This window comes from Equus asinus, chromosome 17, assembly GCF_041296235.1.
Source record: "Equus asinus isolate D_3611 breed Donkey chromosome 17, EquAss-T2T_v2, whole genome shotgun sequence".
NCBI classification, from domain to species: Eukaryota; Metazoa; Chordata; class Mammalia; order Perissodactyla; family Equidae; genus Equus; species Equus asinus.
In genome coordinates, this window is record NC_091806.1 from 49,804,682 (window position 1) to 49,827,310 (window position 22,629).

Here is a 22,629-nt window from a genome sequence, read left to right on the forward strand (position 1 = left end):
CCCCGAGTCTGGTTTCAGCGTTCCCTAAGAAAGCCTCCCTCCCAGGGGGAAGGGACGTGCCTGTGGCCTCCATATCCCCCCTACTGATTAAAGGTCAATAAAGTGTTTTCAGAGTTAAAATGCTAACCTGGCCTGTCCTTGCATCCCGCAGGGTTCTCTGCAGGAAGTGCTGGGCACTCACGAGGAGGCAGAAGGCAGCACGGCCCAAGCCCCCTGACCAGCCTTCGCCAGCTGTCCCCACAGAGGCCGTGGGCCAGATGGAGCTGAGGTTCCCACCGTGCCTGGTGCGAGGCCACACACACCGCAGCCTCCCAGCCTCGGCCAGATGCCAGGGTCAAGACCATCAAATAATTTACTGCAACGACCTGTGCCCACCGGGCCAGGAGGGGGCGGGAGGAGAGCACAGCAGGGGTGCAGGGGGGTCAGTTCAAGACAGTCTGTGCAAAACGTCCTGGGAGGTCTGCGGTCACTCTGTCCACCGACCCTGGGCTGGCCGGGCTCCAGCAGCACTTCCTTCCTTCCTTCCTTCCCCCTTCCTTCCTCCATCTGCACCTCCTCCCCACATCCGGCACCTCTGGGCCCTGCATCTGTGCTGGGTGGGCACAAAGGACCAGCAGGGACGTCCAAGTGGACGCAGCGGCGTTGCCGTCAGGAGAGCAGGCACTTGCAGCTCATGCAGCCCGGGCCGCCCTCGTCGGGGGGGCTCAGCTTGCGCACCTTGTGCTGCCGGATCTCTCGCACCAGGGTGTAAAAGGCATCCTCCACGCCCTGGGAAGAAGGGGCCAGGTCAGAGGGGGACCCGACCTCAGGGCCCAGCCGGGGAGGAGACCCAGGGACCCCTGCTGCGGGCTCAAGCAGAATCCCAGTCGTTTCCCTCAGCAGCTCCCCAACAGGGCAGGGCAGCCCCCAGGTCTGGCTCTGAGCTTGACCACCTTGTGCCCAGGTCCTGTCTGAACTACTGCCTTTGTCCCCAACAGCCCACTAAGGGGTCAGGGCCAACAAGGGCCCACAGGGCGCTCTGGGGAAAGGGGACGGGGCCCCAGGGTCACCGCTCCGGCCTGGCTCAGGGCAGCTCTCTCCAGGGACCTCCACTCCCCCTGGAGCTGCATCAGCCCACACCCTGGCCCTGGCCTCCCTCACTGCCCTGCCATCCGGGGAGACTTACAGCGGGAGGGGCTGGTGGGTCACGGGGGTCCCGGAGGGTCCCAGAGGGTCCCGGAGCTGAAGCCGGAGCCAGAGCCAGAGCGGCTGCCCTGTGTTGAGGGAGAGGGGGCAGTGAGCGCTGCTCCCTGGCGGGGGCGGGGTATGGCTGGGTGGGGCGGGTCCCCGGCTAACTGTGGGGTGGAGAACCGGCTCACCTGGCGCGTCTTGGCCGACGTCTCGATGTATGGGATGCCATAGCTGCGGGCAAGGTCCTGCGCCTGCCGAGACTCCACAGTGCGCGCCGCCAGGTCACACTTGTTCCCTACCAGCACCATGGGCACGTCATCTGAGTCCTTCACCCGCTTGATCTGCTCCCTGCAAGGAGAAAGGTGTGAATCAGCCAGCAGGCTGCAGGTTCGGCTGCATCCAGGAGATGCAGATGGAGGACAGGGAGGCCCCTGAGGGCCCACGGGCAGCTCACCTGTACTGGTGGATGTCCTCGAAGGACTTGGTGTTGTTGATGGCAAATACACAAAGGAAGCCCTCCCCAGTGCGCATGTACTGGTCCCGCATAGCACTGTACTCCTCCTGGCCTGCTGTGTCCAGTATGTCCAGCAGGCACGTCTCCCCATCAATGACCACTTGCTTCCGGTATGAGTCCTACAAGAGGACACTGCTCAGGGACCCCCATCCCTCCTTGGATGGGGCGTTCACACTACCAGCCTCTCCTCTGCACCTCTCGTGCCCCTCCACCCCAGGTACTATGACAGGGGGACCCCCTCCTATGGAGCAGACAAAAGACATGCCCACATCAGGATTCAGGGCTGGGGACAGGGCCATCCCAGCTCACCTCAATGGTGGGGTCATACTCATCCACAAAGTGGTTCTGGATGAGCTGGATGGTCAAGGCACTCTTCCCCACGCCTCCAGCACCCACCACCACGAGCTTATATTCCGTCATCGCTCCTCAAGGGGCTGCGGCAGGAGGCACTTCAGTGGTCTCCTGTCCCACCTGCTGAGAAAGTCACATCAGCCATGGCCAGGCCCTGCAGGGCAGGCCCACTGATCTCCCTGGGCCAGCATGCTCAGGCCTGGCCTGATCTCTGGGCCTGCACATCCAGGGAACAGGGGTGGCAGCCAGAAGGGTGGCCCAGCCACTCACCTGTGGCACCTCCAGCCCAGGGATGGGAGAGGGTCCCGCCTCCAGCTGCCCTTCATGACTATGTGGGAGAGGCAGGGAGCTGGCCCCCAAAGGCAGAGTGACAGCCGAGAGCGTCTCCCAACCACGCACCCAAATTAGAAGTTGCTGGATAGGCAGGAAGCCTGAGTGGAGGCGCCCGCGGCTGAGGTTACCAATCCCCCCCCCCCCACCAGAACAGGTCTTGCCATGGTGGAGCACATAGCGTGCCCAGGCAAGCCAGTGCCAGTCGACAACCGGCTCCAGGCCCCATCGGGCATGTTGGTGCATTCAACAAGTCTTTACTGGGCACCTACTGCATGCCAGGTGCTGTTCCAGGCACAGGGTGACAGGCAGAGAAGGAACCCCTGCCCTCATGGGCTCAGTCTATGCTCCAGGGAGGAGGAGATCCGCACACCTTAAAATGAAGGGAACCCCAGGGTGCCCTGTGGCAATAAGAACTTTGGAGAAAATAAGGCAGCTGAGGAGGCCAGGCGGGGGCCAGGGTTCCCATAAGCAGAAGCTGACCAACAGGAAAAGACCGACAGCAGGTGTGGGAGCAGGGGGACCGGGCGGAAGGAAAAAAGACCTGGGAGTTAGGCCCCCAGCTGCGGTGTCCTCAATTTGTGATGCTTAATAAGAGGGTGCCCTTGAGGGAACAGTAGGCAGTGATTTCCTAAACCCCAGACTTTCCTTGTGTGTGTGATGGCTGCAGGGTACTCGAGGTCTTCTGAGGGGTCCCGAGGACTCTGGCAAGCGGGAGACCCCGCCTAGCGCCATGGCCCCAAGTCGGCCTAGGCTCAGACCCCCCCACCCCATCCCGAGGGGCCTCAAAGAGGACAGGGCCGGGGACACGGTGCCCAGGAGCTGGTCTGGGCGAGGCAGGGGGACTCGCCGCCCGCACGCCCAGCGCCCCCGCCGCTGCGGCCCACCTGCGCCCCCGCGCGCCCAGCGAAGACAGCGGGCTCCCCGCCCCGCCCGGCTCCCCGCCGCAACTCCAGCGGCCAGCACCGCAGCCCCGCCGCCCCCCGCCGCACTCACCGCTCACGGGCGCGACTGCCCCTGAGGCCAGGGCAGGGGCGGGGGCGCGGGCCGGGGCCGGGGGCTGCCGCTCGCCCGGCGCATGGGCTCCGTCCGCGGCGGGTGCGGCTCGGGCTGCGGGCGGCGGACGCTCGGCCGGGCCAGCGCACGCCCCGCCCCGCGCCCGTCCGTCAGCCCAGCGCCGCCTGCCATTGGACGCATGCGGCTGTCCGCGCCCCAGACTCGCCCCGCCCCGCCGCGCTCCGCTCCGGTTGGCCGAGCGGCCCGCCCGTCAAGGGCCGCAGATGGGGGGCTTCCGGGAGCGGCGGTGAGGGCGGTGCCCGGCTGGGTGGCCCTCGTGGGCCGGGGCCTTGGGGGCTGGCTCGCTTGGCGCCGGATGAGAGTGAGAGGGTCGGGGTCGCGGGGCCTGGGGCGACGTCTTCTTCGGGGAAGGCCTGGACTCTCTTGAGAGCAGGCTGGACTCACGGAGAGATAGAGACCCCGCGCGGATGCGGGTCCGCGGCCGGGTGTGGACTCGCTGGGGTCGCCGGGGTCGGGCTCGAGCCCCTGCGCTGCTGGGGGAGCCCCGCGCCGGGCTCCTCGGCATCTCCCTGACGCGCAGGCGCGCCCGCGCCCCCCGAGGCCTTCCCAGCTCAGAGCCCCGCAGCCCACCCAGGGGGCCCCGGGACGGGAGGGACAGCCTGGGGCCGAGCCCCAGGGCGGGCGGAGCCCCCAGGACCAGCACCACGGACGCCCCCCGGGCTTGGAGTAGAGAGAGGCAGGGGGCCGCAGGGACGAGGGTCTGGCGCCAGGAGCAGGCCGGGGCCGCGCCGGAAGCCTGGGACCCCTATTGGCCCGGGACCTGGCTGCCCTGCGCCCTCTTCCCCGCAGGTGGCTCCGAGATGGGCGCCCCCCACAAGACGCCTGGCAGCCTCGGGAAGTCGGGGGGGGTGTCCTTCAGCGCGGCCCAGCCGGGGCGCCGCGGCTGGGCGGGTGCGTCTGACCCGCGGAGCAGCAAGTCCGGCTCCATCTTCTTACTCCGTTCCGGGGTCTTGCTTCCCACTTACCCAGCGCGCAGCCCCACCCGGGGCTCCGAGGAAGGCCACTCTCCAGCACCCCCTCACCGCCAGCCTCCCCCAACTTGGACAGGCCCTGCATACTACCGGCCCACCCAGCTCCCCCAAACCCAGAGGTTCCAACCCTGCAGAAGCTCACCATGTGGCCCAATTAACTAGCGGTACCCAGCAAATCCAACGCAAAAGTCGCCGGAGGGGGGATAACCTGAAGTCTCCCCCGACCCCAAGCACAAATATGCACATTCTGTCTCCTTTCAAGACTCTCAAAAAGATATGTTTTTAACATTTTTAAAAATTTCAAAGTAACGCATAAACACACCCTCCTTATTTACAAGAAAGAATGGTGCAGTACACATGAGGCTGAACCTCCCTGTGCTCAGCCGGCACTCCCTCCCATCCTTATCCCCTCCCCCGCCGGCTCGGTGCTATCCCCTGGAGCTCACCCCACTGCAGGCCGTGACCTTGGCGGGCCCCCTGTGGGGCCGCCCCCGTTCCCACGACGGCGCCGACCCCACAGGCCGTGGCTGTGTCCGCTGGCCGTCCCGCGCAGTGCACCGCGGCTACAACAGAGCCCGGCTCGCGGCCGACGTGCGTAGACACGAAGTAAAGGCGGATGAATGAAAGCGGGTAGTGGCGTCCCTTGCGGGCGCGGACACTCAGGACTCCTCTCCAGGTGTCCAGCTCCGCACTCCCCTCGTCCTCAGGGGTGTCCTCTCTAACAGCGCTTCCTCTTATCGTGGCATCGGCCAACTTGCAAGTGGAGTCAAATCGCACAGGGCCTAGGCCTCTGGAACGACCCTCACACGGGTGCTTCCCACCTGGGACAGGTGGGCGCGCGTCTCCACCCCAGACCGCCTTTGCAGGGGGCTGACACCTGTCTTGTCTGCGCCCCCGGCTTGGTGGCGTGTCACCTCCGCCCCAGCTTGCCTCCCAGCCCGAGGGGCGCCCACGCGCGTGCCTGGAGGTACCAGCCGGAGCCCCCAGCTGGGTTGGCTGCTGCCCCGCCCCCGCCGCCCTGCCCTAGCAACTGTTGCTAAGGGGCGTGGCTTGGCCCGGTGGCGCCTGAGACGTTCCCGCGGCTCATGAATATTTGAGTATTCAAATGAGGCCCTGCCTCCGTTGCCACGGCGCCCAGGCCCCGCAACCCCGCGGCCGGAAGAACACCCGGAGTCGGAAAGCGCCCGCCGGCGGCGGAGGGCGCCCAGGACTGGGCACCGGGGCCCACCCCTCAGGTGAGAGCCCAGGGTACCTTGGGGTTCGGGCCGTAGGCCTCGCTATCTCCCCGGTGCCGGAGGGGAAACTGAGCCCAGGGGTCGGTCGCGGGGATGAAGCAGCAAAGCCAGTGGGGACTCGGTGATGCCCCCAGATGTCAAATCTGGTCCCCCAGGGACCCTAACTACACCACTTCACGGGGACAGGAGGAGCCCCAAGCCCTGCCTCTGGGGGAGAGAGAGGCAAGGACCCAGACTCTGCTCTGGGTCTCCCCGATGAGGACCTAGGAGGGGAGCCAGCCTTCCTTGTGTGATGAAGGGATGGAGGGACAGAGCGGACACAGAAAGCCTATGAGCCAGACCAGGGGCTGTAGGGAAACAGAGGCCCCAGGTTTCCAGCTGGGGGGCCTTGGGAGGTCCATGGAGCAGCAGGGCAGGGTGGGAGCAGGGCCATGAAGAGAGTGGACAGGTTCCACCCAGTGCATGAATGTGAAGGGACAGTGCCCAGATGGGAGCCACAGCCTCCAACCCAGGCCCTGCTCCTTGGACCCCAAGACCTTCACGCTTGCCTGGGCCGGTATTCTGGGCCCAGTCATGGGTAGGACCTCGGGTCAACTGCTCTCAGGCACAGAAGGAAGAAGACGGCAAGCTCGGTCCTTATGCTGCCACAGGTGTCCCAGGGCAGCAGCCTGGCTGGCCCACACCCTATCCATAGTCCCAGGCTGGCAGGCCTGGGGTGGGGGTGGGCAGCATCTTCCCAGGGGGCACAGCAGTGGGGTCCTCCTGGGAGGCTTGGGGCCTTTCACCAATTGGAGAAAGGGAGTCAGCAGAGGGAACTTTTGGAAAGAAATCCTGCTGGAAACTCCATGAGGCTCTATGCTGGGGCCCACCTCATGGCCTTCACCTTACTGGATCCTCGGTGTATGGGTCACTCTCCAGACAAGGCCACTAAGGCACACAAAGCCTGGGCAGCTTGTCCCAGGGCCCAGCAACCCCTCCCACCACCTCTGTCAAAACCCAGCTGACCACTCCGCCAGCCATTCGGGGGAGGGTCTCTAGACCTGATGGAGAGGATGAATCGTGAATGTCCACAGGGGCTGAGAGATGAGAGTGGTGGTCAGAATTTGCACCTGCCACCTTCACGGATTCCTCTGGCGAATATTTCAGAGCCTCTCTTCTGCCCACTGTGGACACAGCAGGCAAGCGTCCTGCCTGCGAGCCCACATTGTCTTCGGGCGAGGTGCTCACTCAGCTGAATGTGTCGTAAAACACGAGGGTTGTAGAAGCGGTCAGTCTTAGCAGGAAAGTAAATCTGGGAAGGGCAGGAGAGAGTGCAGGAGTGGGGGTCAGCAAGGCCTTGACCCAAGATGGAGGGAGGTGGCCAGGATGTTCTGGGCAGAATTCTGGCTCTGCCCCCGGAGATGATTCTAGGATTGAGGGCCAGACACAGGCATCTGCATCTTTAAGGAGCAATGCCAGAGGAGCCTGGTGCAGGTGGTCTGGGGACACACTAGACAACCTTCCCTGGGGTCTAGGTTCAGGGGGCTCAGGCGGGACAGGATGCCAGGGAGGCCAGACCATGGAAGACAGTCCAGAGCAGCAGACCCATGACCCCTTTTGGAGAGAGGGTGGAGTCAGGGATGGAGGGAAGCAGGGATTTGAATGAGGACCATTTGCATTGGACAGACCCAGAGGGACTCCAGCATCAGTCACCCACCCAGCTGTCTTCCTTGTCAGCTGGGCCTGATACCCCATCAGGATGGTGGGAAGGACCTGAGCGCTTACCACCTCCACACCCGCTCCCTTCTGGGTCCTGTGACCTCAGCTCAGCCTGTCCCAGGTCCCCTGGGCATGGTGACCTGGCCAGGAGGCCAACCCAATCTCTCTTGCAGGTGCCACCTGAGGCCACATGCCGCCCCCTTGCCCGGATGTTTGATCCACAGTGGGAAAAGGCAGCTCCCTCCAGGTGAGGGGGCTCAATGGGCACGGGGTGGGGAGGGTATGCCTGAGACCCTAGTCCTGGGCCAGCCAGGCTCAGAGACCATCACAGCACAGGGCCTGAGGCAGCAGCTTGCCGCTGGTCACAGCAAGCCTCCAAGCAAACAGAGCTGCAGCCAGCACCCCTCGCATGGACCCTGAAGGATGGGCAGCAACACAGGGAGGGTGACTCGCCCAGGCAGGGGGTGTGAGCCAAGGCTCAGGGAGGGGACTGCGAGACCCCCAGGCTGGCAGAGACTAAGTGGGTGAGGGCACCGTGAGAGACTTCTCCAGGCCCACGGTGGGTTCCGGGGGCTTGCTGTGTGCGGGGACATGTCGAGGACTGTGTGGGGGTCAGAGGAAGAGCAAAGGCTTAGCTGCCTTGCCCTCTGCCTATCCCGGCAGGTCGGATGTGCATGGACCAGGCCTGGGACAGAGCCCACGGGCCTCGGCCGAGCACAGCCAGTGTCCAAGTGCAAGAGCTGAGCTGGCAGGGCCTGCACAACCCCTGCCCGCAGAGCAAGGATCCAGGCAGCCATCCGGGCAGCCACAACAAGCAGCTGGTGGAAGAGTATCTGTCACCTGCCCGACTGGTGAGTGCTGGGGGCTGGGAGGCTCGGGCCGCAGGGCCTGCATGGGGTGATGTTCTGGGACCAGCGTCCAGCTTGCCCTCTGTCCCCAGCCCTCCTAGCCTTGCCTGGTTGACAGATGCCCTCAGTCCCCACTGTGTCCCCCATACCTGCTCCACCTTTCAGGGCCAACCCTAGGGGCTTGGTAACACAGATGTCCCCCAGGCATTCGGGTCACAGAAGGGACTGAGCCAGGCAGGAACTCCACAAGTGTTTGCTGAGCACCCACTGTGCGCTGGGCTCCGGAGACCACTCAGTGAACCACTTCGTGAACCAGAGAGGAGGCCCCTGGTTCAAGCAGCTGAGGTTCTGGTGGGAGACAGCCCAACAGCTCCTCAACAGCCCACCGCCACCATCCTAGGGGACAAAGACAGGCTCACGGCTGTGTGCCACCTCCAGGCCCACCAGCTCTAGGGGCTTGCGTTGGGTCTGTTCTTGGGTTTCATCTGGAGATGAGCACCCTGCCCCCACCAGGGCAGGGCCTTCTCTGGCAATGGCCACACAGCCAAGCACAGTTACAACGTCTGCTCATGTCACATCCGCTCATACTCTACCAGCCAAATCCATCCATGGCCACAGTCAAGAAGGATGAGGCAGGGAAGCATCTGCCACCTGCTCTAGTCCCACTGCCAAAGGCAGGGATGTCACTGGGAGGGAGTGACCACTGTCCGGTTCCCAGGGCTGACTCCATATCAATTTCTGCAGAAGGCCCTGGCCCGGGTGGATGACCTCCGACTGGTGAGCGTGCTGGAGATGCGTGTGGATACTCGCGAGAACAGCCTGGGGAACTTTGGTAAGAGCCCCTCCCTGTCCACATGGCTGCCACTGTCAAGACCAGGCCTCTCTTTGAGGGTCTGCTCACTTGTACCTTGCCCACCAGGCTCTGGTTTTGGAACACTGCACCCCACAGGCCTGCCCTGCGCCCCACAGACTGCCCTGCACCCCAAGAACCCACCCTGCACCTACAAGCCCGCCATGTACCCCATGGGCCTGCCCTGCACCACCTCTTTCCAGGGATTGGGGACTCTGTCTTATAGGGTCAGTGCCCTCTTCTTTGAAGGAGTCAATAACTCAGAACTCTTTCCCAGGGGCTTTGGGTTGCAAAAGGACATGGGCTGGGGGTTCCTGTGCTCTGGCACCCAGTTCTGCAATCTGAGGGAGGCTATGGTCTGGGTGCCTGTGGGTGGGCCATGGGAGATGGCTTGGGGGTGGGACCCAAGCTGCAGCAGCCCCACCCACGCCAGCCAGGCTCCTCTCCTCCAAGCCGAGTCCTGGAGTCCAGTGGCCTCAAGGCCTTCCTCATGGCCCTGTCCACTCCAGTGCACCTTCTGCACCCTGCCCTGTGAGCCTGCTTCATTTGGGCCGGCCCACAGATGGAAGCATACAGCCCTGAGATTGCCCTGGGCCTCAGAGCAGCCATCAGGCCACAGGAGCCAAGGGGCGCTGATGCCCCTGGAGGGCCAGGGCAAGGGGGCAGGGCCCTGCCACCAACCCCTCCTTCCTGTGGCCCCATAGGGCTACACCTGCCCAACCTCAGCCAATTGAAGTTGAATGGCAGCCGCCTGGGCTCTGTGAGGTGAGTGCCCCTCCTGGGGACCACGGTGTGGGGAGGGGGGCTTTTCTCCCTGGGGGTGGGGTCCTGCAGGGGCTGAGGCGAGAGCTCACTTGGGGTGGGGCCTCTCCTGGGTGGATCCCCGTGAAGGATGGATGTCCTGCCATCTCTGGCTCCCAGCCCTAATGCCTGCCCCTCGAGCCTGACTCTGGCACATGTAGCTCGTGTCACCCACGCCCGGTAGGTTGGAGGCACCTGCTGAGGGTGACATGTGTCACCCAGAGCCATGGTCAGGGTCAGGCCAGTCATGCCAGGTCGGGTGGCTGTAAGGTCTGCAAGGACCCACACTTGGGTGCCCAGAAGGCACCCACTGACTTTCAGCAAAGGGTCCTCAACCAGCCAAGGGTCTCTAGTGGGCGTCCCAACACCAAACAGGGCTTTGGGGCTTTGGGCACCCCTGCACTTTTCACTGCAACCCTGGGCGGTGTCCCTCAGCCAGCAGGGCCAGGAGCTTGCGGGTAGCACTGGTGCTCATCACCCTCACACCCTGCGAGAAGAGCAGGTGGGCACGGCCTCTGCTGAACAGAGGCCAGACCACAGACCCTACGGAAGAGATGACAGCACTTTAATAATTAACCTAAAAGACAACATTCAAAACTGAGGACAGGTGAATGGTTTTGTTTATCTCATTGGCCTGGAAAGAACAAAGCTGAAGAAATATCAGACTTTATTTTTGATGTTTGAGCAAAATAGGTTTCATGAAAACTTTGCTGGTTTTATGTAGCCAGGGCCAGCCAGCATAAGGCAGGGGGATTCCAGTGAAAATTCTAGAAAATTCTCCAGATGTTTTAAGTGGGCACTAAGTTTGCCCAGTCATTTCTAGGTGAGGCGATAAAGGTCTTTGTTAAGCAAATTTGCTTTAAATGTCTTCATTATTTATACTGATGTTTATCAAAAGACATCAAAGAAAGTTTTGATGAAACACTTGAAGACTTGGAAACAGAAGTTAAGAAAATTGGAAGACTCTCTAGCCCTCCGGCCCTCTGTGGGCAGCCCACAGCAGAAGCAGTGGGCGGACTCACGGCCCGAGTGGCTCCCACATGACACCACGTCCGAGTAAGGATCCAGAAAACGGGTTTTCAGAAAGGCATCTTTATTACATGATTCAGCAATATCCTGACAGAGGTACCAATAATTCCTTTAGCTTAACAAAAACAAAAAATCATATTTATTCCTTCCTTGTTAAGGTTTACAAATTAGCTCAAAGAACCACAAAAGTACATAAAAATCATATGAAATAAAGGATGAAAACTATAAAGAGAAGGGGAAGGTATTATAAAGTTGAGAAATATGATATACCGTTTGTGACAAAAGAAAATGCTCAATTCCAAGAAAACAAACAAAAAAAGTAATTCCAAGAAAAACGATTAGATCATAAATTTTATGAAAACGTGTTCTGTTCCTTGATAACAACAGTGAAAAATGCGATGGATCTTGAAGTTCTTTCGCCGACTGAATCCTAAAACTTGGCCAGATGACGTTTGCAAACCTCCATGGGTTGACAGTGAACAAAAATTTGTAAAAGGAAACTATCTAATTAAATATGACAGTCCAATAACGTAGTGTTGTAACTTAGCTGGAAATAAAGATGTTAAAGACACTAAAATCCGCAGCAGCATTTTAAGGGCTGGAAAAGATTTAATTTATTGGCTGTCGGTGCATCTGAAGCTGAGGGAATAGCCAGCACCTAAAGAGATGGCGGGTGTGAAGACAAGGTCCCCACACGCAGGGCTGGCTTCCTGACAGCCCTCAGTGCAGGGGAAAGGCATTGACGAGCCTGGCGTGCTTCTCCACGTCAGTCAGACATGGGCACCCGTTCCTTAGTACCGCTTGCATGGGTAAAACTACACTAGCAATCTCTAAAACTCAACAACTAGTTTGGAAATTATTAAAATAATTGAATGGACAGTTTTCACTATGACAATGGCGGGCGTTCCTCCTGTGACTAAGGCGTCACGCCTCACCTGGTGCACCTGTGCTAATTTCTCAGGTGGGTTCTGCCCTTTTCTTGTTGACTTCTGGCAGGTCTTTGTGTAGCCTGAGTGTGTTCTGGACTTTGCAAGACTCTTCGCCCTACCTCTTCCCGTTGACTCTGACGATGGCAGCCTTCGCTTACACAGAAACCCTTCATGTTGATTTGCTCCAAGCCCTAGGTTCTGGTTGGTGCTTTGGGTGTTATTTAGGAGGCTGGTTCCCACCCTCAGGGTCATAGAGACATTCTACTTTTTCCTCTGTTCACTTTATGGTCTCGCTTTTTACTTTCAGGTCTTTAATCCAACTTATCTGCGAGGTCACCTTCAATTGTGGCATAAAGTTGGGACCCAGGTTTATTTTCCCCCATACAGTGAGTGACTTCCCAACACTATCCACCCAGCAGTCCGTCACTTTCCTACTGATCATGGTACCGTCTCTGCCACTGATCAAGTCCACGTGTGTGTGGAGATATGTCTATGAGCTCTCTGTTTCATCCATTGGTCTGTTAGCATCTGATACCTTCTCTCGGTTTTCCTTTTGCCAAGTTGACCTATTCTTGAACACTTATTCTTGCATTGGAATTTTGCAATCAGTTTGTTGGGTTTCACACATACTAATCTTTCTGGGATTTTTTTAAAATTAAAAGTGATTCACCTGCTAATTTGGGTTTATACATTAAGTTCTATTCCTCCATGAATATGGTATAGCTGTCTATTCATGTATTCTGTTATATTTTCAGTAGAGTCTTTAAACTTCCTCTGTAAAGTTTATTATCAGTTGGAATGCTTTCAGCTGCAAGTTACAGAAACCTGTATCCAACTGGCCTAAACAATGAGAAATTATTTATTCCTTCAGTGCGTACTATGGGCCAAAATGTTGTAAGCACTGAAGATACATCAGTGAACAGCACAGATAAGAATCTCAGTGTCCCACGGAGCAGACGAGAAGGCCAGCTTTGGCTCTTCCAGGGTGGGTTAATTCAGTACAGGACCCTCTGTCCTCATGTGTGTCCCCTCACAATGCACAGTGGCTTCTGCAGCCACAGGGATCCTTAACATTGATGGGCTGAGGGAGTGTGTTAATTCTCTAGGGCTGCTGAATGAAGCACCATGAACTGGGCAGCTAGAACAGCAGAAGTTTATTCTCTCCCAGTCCTGGAGGCCAGAAGTCAAGATCAAGGTGTTAGCAGCGTTGGTTCCTTCCTAGGACTGTGAGGGAGAACCCATCGCCTTCCTTTCTCGTCTTCTGGTGGTTTGCTGCTATCTTTGGCATTCCTTGGCTTATAGACACATCACCCCAATCTCTGCCTTCATGGTCACATGGCATTCTCCCTGTGTCTGTGTCTGTGTTCAAATTCACCTTTTTATAAGGACACCAGTCACATTGGATTAGGGCCCACTCTACTCCAGCATGACCTCATCTTAACTAATTCCATCTGCAATGACCCTATTTCCAAATAAGGTCACATTCTGCAGTACCTGGGGGGTTAGGACTTCAACTTGTGAATTTGAGGTGGGGGGTGGTCACAATTCATCCCATAACAGGCAATCTGCCCTCCTGTGTCCATTAGTAAGAACAAGGGAAGTTCCCCAGCATCCTTCATGTGTTTCTTTGGCTAGAACTGCATCACATATACCCTTTCCTATACCAACTACTAGAAAGGGGATGGAATTATGATTGGCATGGGCTTACAGGACCCACCTGCCCTGTCCAACTTGGGACAGGGCAGGACACCAGCCTCCTTTGGAGCCAGGGCTCCCTGAAACCAGGACTAAATTAATGCCCACATATGTATAGTATGTTTACAATCATGAATGACGTCCTGTTTCTATTGTATTTTCTGGTTGATTATTGCAAATATAGAGAAACACTATGTTGGTTTAAAATAGATTTTAAAAATCAATACAAAAGTATTGATTTTTATAAATGGATCTATTATATCTGGCAATATTGTATCTTTACTTTGTACTGGGCAATATTGCCAAACTCTCACATTAATTCAAATAATTTGTTAATTCAGTTGGGGTTTCTGTACTGATGTCATGTTATCGGCAAGTTCTGAGTGTTGTCTTTCACTCTCAATCTTCATGCTTCTTTTTCTTGTCTTACAGCCTTGGCCAGGACCTGTTAACCAGCATGGTCTTGCACAGACAGATAGACAGATAACGCGTATATAGCAGCAGTGATGGCAGCAGGCATTCTGGGTTTGTTCCTGATCTTAATGAGTCTGTGTCCAAGTTCCTCTGCGTCTGTTTACATGATCATAGAATGATATTTCTCCTTTAGTGTATTAAGGTACTGAACTCCACTGACAGACTGTGATGGTCGCTCATCCTTGAATTATTTTAAAATCTGTTTTCATGAGTGACAGCCTTTGAATTCCCTCGTATTGTACTCCTCCAGTTCCAGAATCAAGGACATCCTCATAAGGTGGCCTCTCCCTTTCGTTGTTCTTTTCGACTGCTCTATTTTTTAAACTTCCTGTATAAGAAATTGTAGAAGACAGAGATTGTCTATTCCGTGATAGTTCATTAGAACTTAATTTTAAAACTGGTCCAGACCTGGGGACTTAGGGGGGTGGGGAGGGTTTAATCACCATTTAATTTCTTAAATGGCTATTAGTCTAGTCAAGTTTTCTATTTCTTTCGGCGCCAGCTTTGACTAGGTTTTCAAAAATGTTGGTATATACTTTGTTCATAATGGTCTTTCGTTGTTTTAAGTTGCTGCATGGCTGTAACTATTCCTGTTTTTAAGTTCCCTACATTTACTTGCATTGTCCCTCTCTTTACCCTCGGTCAGTCTTACCAGAGGATTGTCTGTTAATTTTGTCAAGAATCAGCTCTGGGCTCTGTTAATCTTCTCTACAATTGTTCTGGGTGTTACTAGTTTTATCCTAATTTATTACATCTTTCCTTCTTGTTATTTTTCTTATTTGCTGCTTTTCTTTTTCTAGCTCTTTGAGCTGAATGCTCAGCTTAATTATTCTAATCCTTCTGATTTTTTGATAAATATATTTAAATATCTAAGTCTCTCTTTATGTGTGGCTTTCGGCAGGGTTCCACACATTCTGTACACTTTGCTTTTTGTCGTTAGTTCTAAGTATTTGGTAATCTTCCTATTTAATCTGAGATGAGGCAAAATCTACTAGTAATTCCCCAGTCCTTATTCTTCTAGAATAACAGGATCCCCCATATCTCGCGGGGCACGTAGCCACCCCAAAGAAAATCCTGGTGTTTCCCAGTCTCCCTTGCAGCTGGGCCGGGCTGTGTATCTGGGGTCTGAACCATAGGTCACGAGCAGAAGATGTGTGCTGACTCTGAAAAGAAACAGAATACAGCAAGAATGCCATCACAGAAACAAAGACAGACTTGAAAGAAATACTGTACCACAGGAAACGCATACCAGACAGTGTATGGAAGACAGGACAGAGTCCTGGAGATGGAGGGCAGACAGAGGAGGTCTGAGATGGGCATAATTGAAATCTCTGCAGAAGGAAACTGAAACAATAGAACAGAACAAATATTTAAAGATTAAAGAAAACTTGTCGGACATAAAAGAAGACTTTCATCAACAGATTGAAAGAAAAAAGTGAAACTGGCTTGCCACACTGAAACATACCCTAATAAAGATATAGATAAAATTTGGGGGCAGCCAAGAAAAGAGATCAAGTCTTCCTTTAAGAAGGAAAAAAAAATGCAGTTTTCCTCAGACTTTTCCATAGAAATACTTGAAGCCAGAAGGCAGTAGAAGGAGGCCAACACAGCCCAGCTGAAAGATAATGTGAACCGAGAATTTCACACCCAGCCAACATTTGGAATGAGTGAGAATCAGGGGAAGTAGTTTGATCAGCCCCCCTTGGGGAGATTACTAGACACAAGTTTCAGCCAATTAAGAGATGACTGGAAAACCCATTTAAGGCAATAGACAGGATAAATATGGAGTTTCCGTAACTGCAGGACACAGACGACAGCTCCTGTGGAGATGAGGGTGACAGAAGAAAACTCAAAGACTCAACGGACGGGCTAGACGGTGGCTGAGTCATGAGCGAAGGGGGATTTGTGACCTGGAAGATGGGTCTGGAGAAATTACCCAGCCAGCAGAAACACGAGGCTGGTCAGGGAACGCCTCCGAGATAAGGCACCCTGTCCACATGGGCGAGGTGAGGAGACAGCCTTTAAGCAGGGAGAGGAGAGAGCGCCACGGTCCTCAGGCGTGAGAACGAGGACAGGCTCCAGTGACACAGGGAACCGGCACAGCTCGAGTGGGACAGCCCCCAGGGAGACGCGGCAGCCGCCCTGTGCCATCAGGGGAGTCACGCATGGGGCCACCGCCACCTCCAGCAACTGGTCCCCACCAAAGAAGCCACCTCATCACCTCGTCACCCAACAGGGAAGCCCCCCCACTTCAGTGTCCCCAGTGGTGGCTCGGCACCTCCAAGGAGCATTTCAGACCCTCACTCCCCATCTGAATGCCCAAGGAGCTATTACTACTGTAATTAGAAACATTACAATCCCTGCAGTGTGAATGGGAAAGGTCAAAACAAACCCAGAGGATCCCCAAGGAAGCAGAGACGGTGCAAGGTGGGGAGTAAAACTTCCCAGACCCTCCAACTGTTATTCTGAGAGGCACAGAAGAACATGCGGCTTCTCTGCCTCTTTGAAACAAGAAAAACATGCTGCGAGAGAAGACCAGAGGACAACGAAGAGCACTGGCAACGAAACACGTGGCGGCCAGCACAAAATGTTAATAGCAGCGTGGGAAGACGAGGAAACCTCCCAGAAAGCAGAAGGAAAGGCACAGAGATGGAAATGGGAGAGAGGAGGAGAGAGAACAAGACTCAGGCTCAGAGGACGGACAAGGGGCAGAGCTCCCCGACGGAAGACCAGAGAACGTGGAGGAGAGAAAATAACAAGAAATCACATCGAGAACATCCCAGAAGCCAATGGAAAGGAGATGCAGCAGTGGGCCCTGCCCTGGCAGGAGACGTGGGACACCCCGGCCGAGAGGACCCCGCAGGCAGAGGTGGGGCCCAGAGAGGCGGAGGGCAGAAGATCTGCCTCCCGCAGTTGTTCTAAGAGGGGAGAGCCCTGGCCTGCCGATCTGCAGGGGAGGGTGGCAGGGGCGAGTCCAGGGCATGGGCAGGGGGCTGGCCCCAGGGAGGGGGTGTGCGAGCTCTTGCAGGCACATCTGGGCTGAGGAGGGCTGCAAGCTGGGGAAGTCATCCACAAGAGAGGCCGAGGGAGAGAGGACAGGAGAGCCCCCCAGGCCGATCCCCCCGGGGAAGGGGCTGTCTCGCCTACGCCATTAGAGCAGGCAGCAGGTGCAGCTGGGCTGAGCTGTCCAGCACCAGGGCAGCTCCCCGCGGCCAAGCCCAGGCCCTCCAGGGGTCACATTCTGCCTGTGCCCGAGACTAGAAGGCTGCAGCAAGGAGGGAAGGCAGGGAGCTGGGGGGCTCTGGATCCCCTTCCTCAGCCTAGAGGCTGCCAAGAGCCACAGTCACAACGGCCCGTGCACCTGGAAATAGCCAGCCGTGAGTGGTGGCTGGCACGAGGCATGGCACAGAGCCTTCGTGGCCACAGACAGGGCCCTCGACCCCAGGACAGCACTGACCAGCCAACCCTGCCCTCTACAGAGACCTGGGCACCTCCCTAGGCCGCCTGCAGGTGCTGTGGCTGGCTCGCTGTGGCTTGACCGACCTGGATGGCATCGGCTCCTTCCCGGCCCTCAAGGTGGGTGTGGTCACCCTGGGCTGGGGAGAGGGCACCAGGCCAGGCCCTGGCTGAGACCCCCTGCTGCCCCAGGAACTCTATATCTCCTACAACAACATCTCGGACCTGAGCCCACTGTGCCTGCTCGAGCAGCTGGAGGTGCTAGACCTGGAGGGCAACAGCGTGGAGGACCTGGGGCAGGTGCGGTACCTGCAGCTGTGTCCGCAGCTGGCCACACTCACCCTGGAGGGCAACCTGGTGTGCCTGCAGCCAAGCTCTGGCCCCTCCAACAAGGTGCGTGTGGTGGCCGCCCAGTCGGCTGAGTGCACGGGAGGGGGAGGCGCTCTGTGGCTCTGGCCCCCTGGCCCTCCCACGGCCCGGGGACTCCTCGCCCACCTGAATGCTGGCCATGCCCAGGCCAGGCAGCAGGAGCATCCAGGGCACATCCACCAGGCACAGGCCACCTGTACCCTGTGGCTTGTTCGCCGTGAGCTCATTCTCCTGTGTCGCTGGAGGCCTGGCAGCCACCAACGCATCCTCATGGGCCAGGACGAGACCCCACGGGGCCATATGCATACATGCCATGCCCCTCGGCCCACGCATGCACCCTGTGAGGTTGTCTGTGCACATGCCACGTGGAACCACGCATGTTCTGTACAGCCTCCATGTAGAATCACGTACACACAAACGTGCACACACACACACCCTGCCCAGAGCACCCCCATCCCCTGCAGGCTTGTGCACTCCCTACGTGGAATGCACTCAAATATCACAGGCCTGTGCACACCTCACACAGCTGCACACGCCCCTGCACTGCCCGTGCACACCCAGAGCTCACGCTGCCTGCCCTGCTACCTGCTGCTCAGTGGTGCCAGTACACAGTGGCCAAAACTAGGCCAGGGCTCTGAGCTCAGGGCAGCTCCATAGGCCAGAGGGCACCACTGGACCCTGGCTGTGAACCTGGAGCGTGAGAGCACATACAGGTGAGAGCCCAGGGCCCCCTCAGTCCCGGGTGTCCAAGAGTGACCAAGGCCAGCCCCGGCTCCCCCCGCAGGTCTGGGGGAAGCAGCCACACAATAAAGCTGGGTTGAAGGGCGCACTGGACCCAGGCCTGCCACCGCCCCCCCCCAACCCTGCAGGTGCCCCCAGGCTACAACTACCGAGTGGAGGTGAGGAAGCTCATCCCCCAGCTGCAGGTCCTGGATGAGGCTCCAGCCACGCACACAGGCCTGCCGGCCTCATGGACGCTGGACCGGGACTGGCACATGGTGAAGGAGGCCATCAAGGAGGGTGGTGTCCTGGACGGCCTGCTCCCCAGGCTGGGTATGGCAGCCATCTACCCAGCCTCTGCCAAGGGCTGCCCCACCCGGCCCGGAGACCTTGCCCCCTGAGCCCCAGGAGAGGTCTCCACCCCCATCCACCCCCAGGAGAGGTCTCCACTTCCATCTCCCCCCTGCAGGCCTCTCAGAGATGGAAAGTCGCATCTTGTATCCCTCCTCAGCCCTAATCTCTCGTCCCCAGAGCCCTGCACACCTGCCCCCAGGCCAGGACACCCTCCCTGTGAGCAGCACCCAGTGGGACCTCCCCACCAATCCACAGAGGGAGCAAAGGGCCAAAACCTGCCACCCCATGGCACTGGCCCTCAGGACACACAGATGGCGGGTGGCGGGGGTTTGTGGACAGAATCTGGGGGGAGCTCTTGGGCTGGCCAGCTGGCATGGGCCTTGGTAACCACTGATTTGGACTCTCGGACAGATCATCCCCATGGAGCCCCCATTCGGAGACTCAGCCCCGAGCTGTCCTTGTCCGAGACCCAGCCCCAGGCCCCTAGGTTCTGGCCCCTGTCCCCGCTGGTCCCTGGGGGACCGCTGTCTGAAGGCCTGCTTCCCAAGGACCCAGCCCCAGAAGGCGACGCCAGCAACCTCACCCACGGTAACTGACCCGCCTCAGCGTGAAGCCGCCCCGCAGCCCCTGAGCCGGGAACCAGCCGCAGACACACCCTCTTCCTCAGGCGCTGGCCGAGTCCTCTGCGGGAACCCTACCAAAGGCCTGAGGGAACGTCGGCACCAGAGCCAGGTACACCCTGCCCCCACAAGTGGGCCAGGACTCCAGCACTCCCGCAGTGGACCAGCCTCTTGGCTCTCTGGAGGAGAGTGGCCCATCGTACTGGCCTGACAGTACCCTGCCCTAAAGCCTTTCCTGCACCCTCCACAGCTGACTCAGTCCTTCTGTACTGCCCACCTAGCCCCCTCAAAGGCCATGCCCCCAGGCAGCCCTTTCCCTCCTCAGGCCTGGGCACCCCCAGAGCAGCTGCCCCCACGCAGGCCAGAAGACCTGGCGGCCAGTGCCTCCACTCCAGAGCCTGACCCTTTGGATGACCATGACCTCCTGTCTTGGGCTGGGCTTCGGGCCTGGAGGGAGCTGAGCCTGAGGTGGGTGCCCCTCCCCCACCAAGCCCTACTGCCTTGTGTGTCCCCCATCAGGTGGGGGCTCACAGCCGGGGGCTGCCTTGGCCAAGCAGTCACTGGTTCCAGGATGGTCAGAGGAGCTGGTCATGGGAGCCTAGGGCTGGGGGTCATCCCAGAGTCATACTCATTTGGGATTGGCTCCGGGGGGGGGGGTGGCGGGGAAGGGGCAGGGCTGCAGCCTCTCCCTCTCTCCCCACCCCAATCCCCTCCCATGTAGGTGCCTGGAGTCCCAGCAGGAAGGGGCCACAACCCCCCGGTGCCCACGGAGAGGCCCTGAAGAGCAAAGGGACCAGGCTGGGCCCAAGACGTCCCCCAGCCCCCTGAGCCCCACCCCAGGTACTGAGAGTGACCCCACACACCACCCCACGATGGGGTCTCACCTCGGACCAGCCCCCTCTTCAGCCAGGCTCTGAGAGAGGCTGTGACACGGAGATCACAGCCTGGGAGTGGAGGGCTCACAACCAAGGGGTTCCCATGCCAAGCCACCCTCCCCTAAGCCCATGGGACCATGAGGCCACTGGGGCTGGACGCAAGAGAGCGAGAAGGTGCCCCAGCAAAGGGCCCAGCCTGAAAGACCGAGCAGCCCCAGGGAGGGCGGCAGGCCACCAGCTGGTCCAGGAGGCCAGGCAGAGAGGGGTGCCGCCCTCACTCTCAGACAGGGCCTGTGCTGGGCTGGACACACAGAATTAAGGCAGGGAGGCCCCCACCCCGAGGGACACTGGCTTCACAGTGACCCCGGCTGAGCGGAGCAAATGCAGGGGCTGCAAAGCAGAGAGACCCCTCACCCAGGAGCACCCAGGAAGGCTTCCTGGAAGAAGGGTCAGAGCAGACTGGTAGAAGAGCTGGGTGGGCGAGCCTGAGGAAGGGGCATTGGAAGCAGGGGGCAGCAGGAGCACAGGCTCAAGGTTGTCCAAATGACACTCTGGGGGGCTGGGGTCGGGGGGACAGCAAAGGGGCCAGAATGGAGCAGGGACAGGGCAGGCCAAGCCTCTGCTCTTCCAGGTGCTGGCTGGCACCTAGGGGGAGGTGCCCTAAGACCCGCTAGTCAGGAGGAGTCCACAGCTAGCTACCTAGTGGAAGGGTGCAGGGAGAGCAGGAGAGGAGTGGCTGGAGTGGGGACTTAAGGACAAAGGGTGGCCAAGGCCTCCCACTCCAGGCCAGGTCCAGGTGGGCACTGGGTGACCACGGACACACCCTCCCAGTCTGCCCTGCCGGGGCCTCCCTCCATAGTGGAGATTCAGGAACTGGCCCAGGGCCACCAGCTGGTGAGTGGTTCCTTGGGGATGGGACCCAGGGACCCAAAGTCAGAGCCCAGGCCTTATGGCCTCTGCCTCCCCAGAGGTGGGTCCAGCCCAAGCAACAGCCAGAGGTCACGGGGCTGAGAAGCCATAGCTTCCTTGCGGAGCACAGGAAGTGGGGCAGAGGGGTGCTGCCTTGGGGGTCAAAGGCTAAGAGAGGAGCTACCGTGTACGCTGCAGCCTGTCTGTGCTGACTCCCCAGGTGCCGATTCCTTAGAGGGCCCCTTGTCTGACACGTTGTCTCCTCGTTTTCCAGAGCCTTCCAGGCCCTCGGGCTGGAACCTGATCCCCTCTCCCCCCAAGGTCCCCATGCCACCTCATTCAGGCAGCACCTCCTGGGGGTCCGCAGACCTGCGGTTCCGGCGGCGGCGGCTCAGAGCCCTAGGCAGCATGGGGCCTGGCCTGGGTCAGGGGCTGGCTGCAGTCACCACTCTGAGAGCCCTAGAGATGGCCTCAGGCTCGAGCCCTCAAGCCCAAGGATGTCTAGGCCCAAAGCCAGTACCAGATCCAGCAGCCAGACCTCCAGGCCTCCGGTGCATGCCACACCTGAACCCCATCACCCCAGCCCAATCCCACCTGTAATGTAAACCCCCCTCCACTGCCAAGCTGGTCTGGACTTCGGCTGAGGGACCTCACTGTGGTCGTGTGAGCACCATGTGAACTCTGGCCTCATAGAACCCAGAGCATCTGGGCGGGTATATTATGCAGTGCGAAGCGGGCCTGGCACAGGAGAGGCCCCTCTTGGTGAAGAGGAGTAGGGTTTGGGACCACCAGGGGTGAGCACAGGCCAGAGCCCAGGATAGGATGGCCAGCTTCCCACTGCTGGCCCAGCTGCCCACTCCTGCCATGGGGCCTGGCTTACCCAGGGTTGGTCAGAGGGGCTGGCCTGGAAGATCCCTGGTTGGGCCCAACCCGGTGGCTGGAGCTGGGCCCCGTCCACTCCCTGGGAGGCACTCCAGCTGCCCCAGGGCTCTGAGCCCACCCTGGGCTGCTGTGGTCCCAGGTGGAGGCACTGGCCCTAGACCAGCCACGGTGTGGCCAGGACTTCCACCCCTGGTGGACCTGTGGGGTTCTCTCTCGGGGCAGGATATCCAGACACAGAAACCAAGCAAATCATTTTCGACTCTCAGGTGTACAGAATGCGGTTTACTTTGTAGGTGAAGTTGGTTGAATAAATTATGCAGCTGGCACTGCCTGCCTCCCACGACTTCCTCCCCGCTCTTCCGTCATCCCCGGGCGTCCCCCACCCCGGGCTGTCCCCTCCGTCCCTTGGTGTCCCGCATCCCTCGCTGTCCCCTCTGTCCCAACCGCCCCACATCCCGCGCTCTCCGCCAGC

General features: G+C 58.7%; 2 protein-coding genes across 12 annotated transcripts; one reads left to right on the plus strand and one right to left on the minus strand.

Moving 5' to 3' along the window:
• Nucleotides 1-334: 334 nt before the first annotated feature.
• On the minus strand, nt 335-4,995 carry HRAS (HRas proto-oncogene, GTPase). Of its 7 annotated transcripts, none has more exons than XM_070488453.1 (6): nt 4,860-4,995; nt 1,994-2,155; nt 1,625-1,803; nt 1,359-1,518; nt 1,166-1,253; nt 335-768 (listed from the first exon to the last, which is right to left on the minus strand). In XM_070488453.1, exons 2-5 carry the CDS (start codon nt 2,102-2,104, stop codon nt 1,185-1,187), a joined length of 519 nt encoding a protein of 172 aa, XP_070344554.1. In that variant the 5' UTR covers nt 2,105-2,155; nt 4,860-4,995; the 3' UTR covers nt 335-768; nt 1,166-1,184. The 7 variants fall into 7 exon arrangements, with proteins under 7 accessions (XP_070344554.1, XP_070344555.1, XP_070344552.1 ...); XM_070488454.1 differs by having other exon boundaries at nt 1,994-2,158; nt 4,860-4,983; XM_070488451.1 differs by lacking the exon at nt 4,860-4,995 and adding an exon at nt 3,362-3,526 and having other exon boundaries at nt 1,994-2,158.
• A 536-nt stretch (nt 4,996-5,531) lies between these two features.
• Nucleotides 5,532-22,623, plus strand: LRRC56 (leucine rich repeat containing 56). Of its 5 annotated transcripts, none has more exons than XM_070488443.1 (13): nt 5,532-5,648; nt 7,520-7,593; nt 8,010-8,197; nt 8,939-9,026; nt 9,749-9,809; nt 17,452-17,548; nt 17,681-17,821; nt 18,667-18,850; nt 19,283-19,459; nt 19,539-19,603; nt 19,817-19,959; nt 20,213-20,331; nt 21,550-22,602. In XM_070488443.1, exons 3-13 carry the CDS (start codon nt 8,015-8,017, stop codon nt 21,873-21,875), a joined length of 1,584 nt encoding a protein of 527 aa, XP_070344544.1. In that variant the 5' UTR covers nt 5,532-5,648; nt 7,520-7,593; nt 8,010-8,014; the 3' UTR covers nt 21,876-22,602. The 5 variants fall into 5 exon arrangements, with proteins under 5 accessions (XP_070344544.1, XP_014687016.1, XP_070344546.1 ...); XM_014831530.3 differs by having other exon boundaries at nt 17,621-17,821; nt 21,550-22,508; XM_070488446.1 differs by lacking the exons at nt 5,532-5,648; nt 7,520-7,593; nt 8,010-8,197 and adding exons at nt 12,111-12,189; nt 13,931-16,841 and having other exon boundaries at nt 8,951-9,026; nt 21,550-22,623.
• The last annotated feature ends 6 nt before the right edge of the window (nt 22,624-22,629 follow it).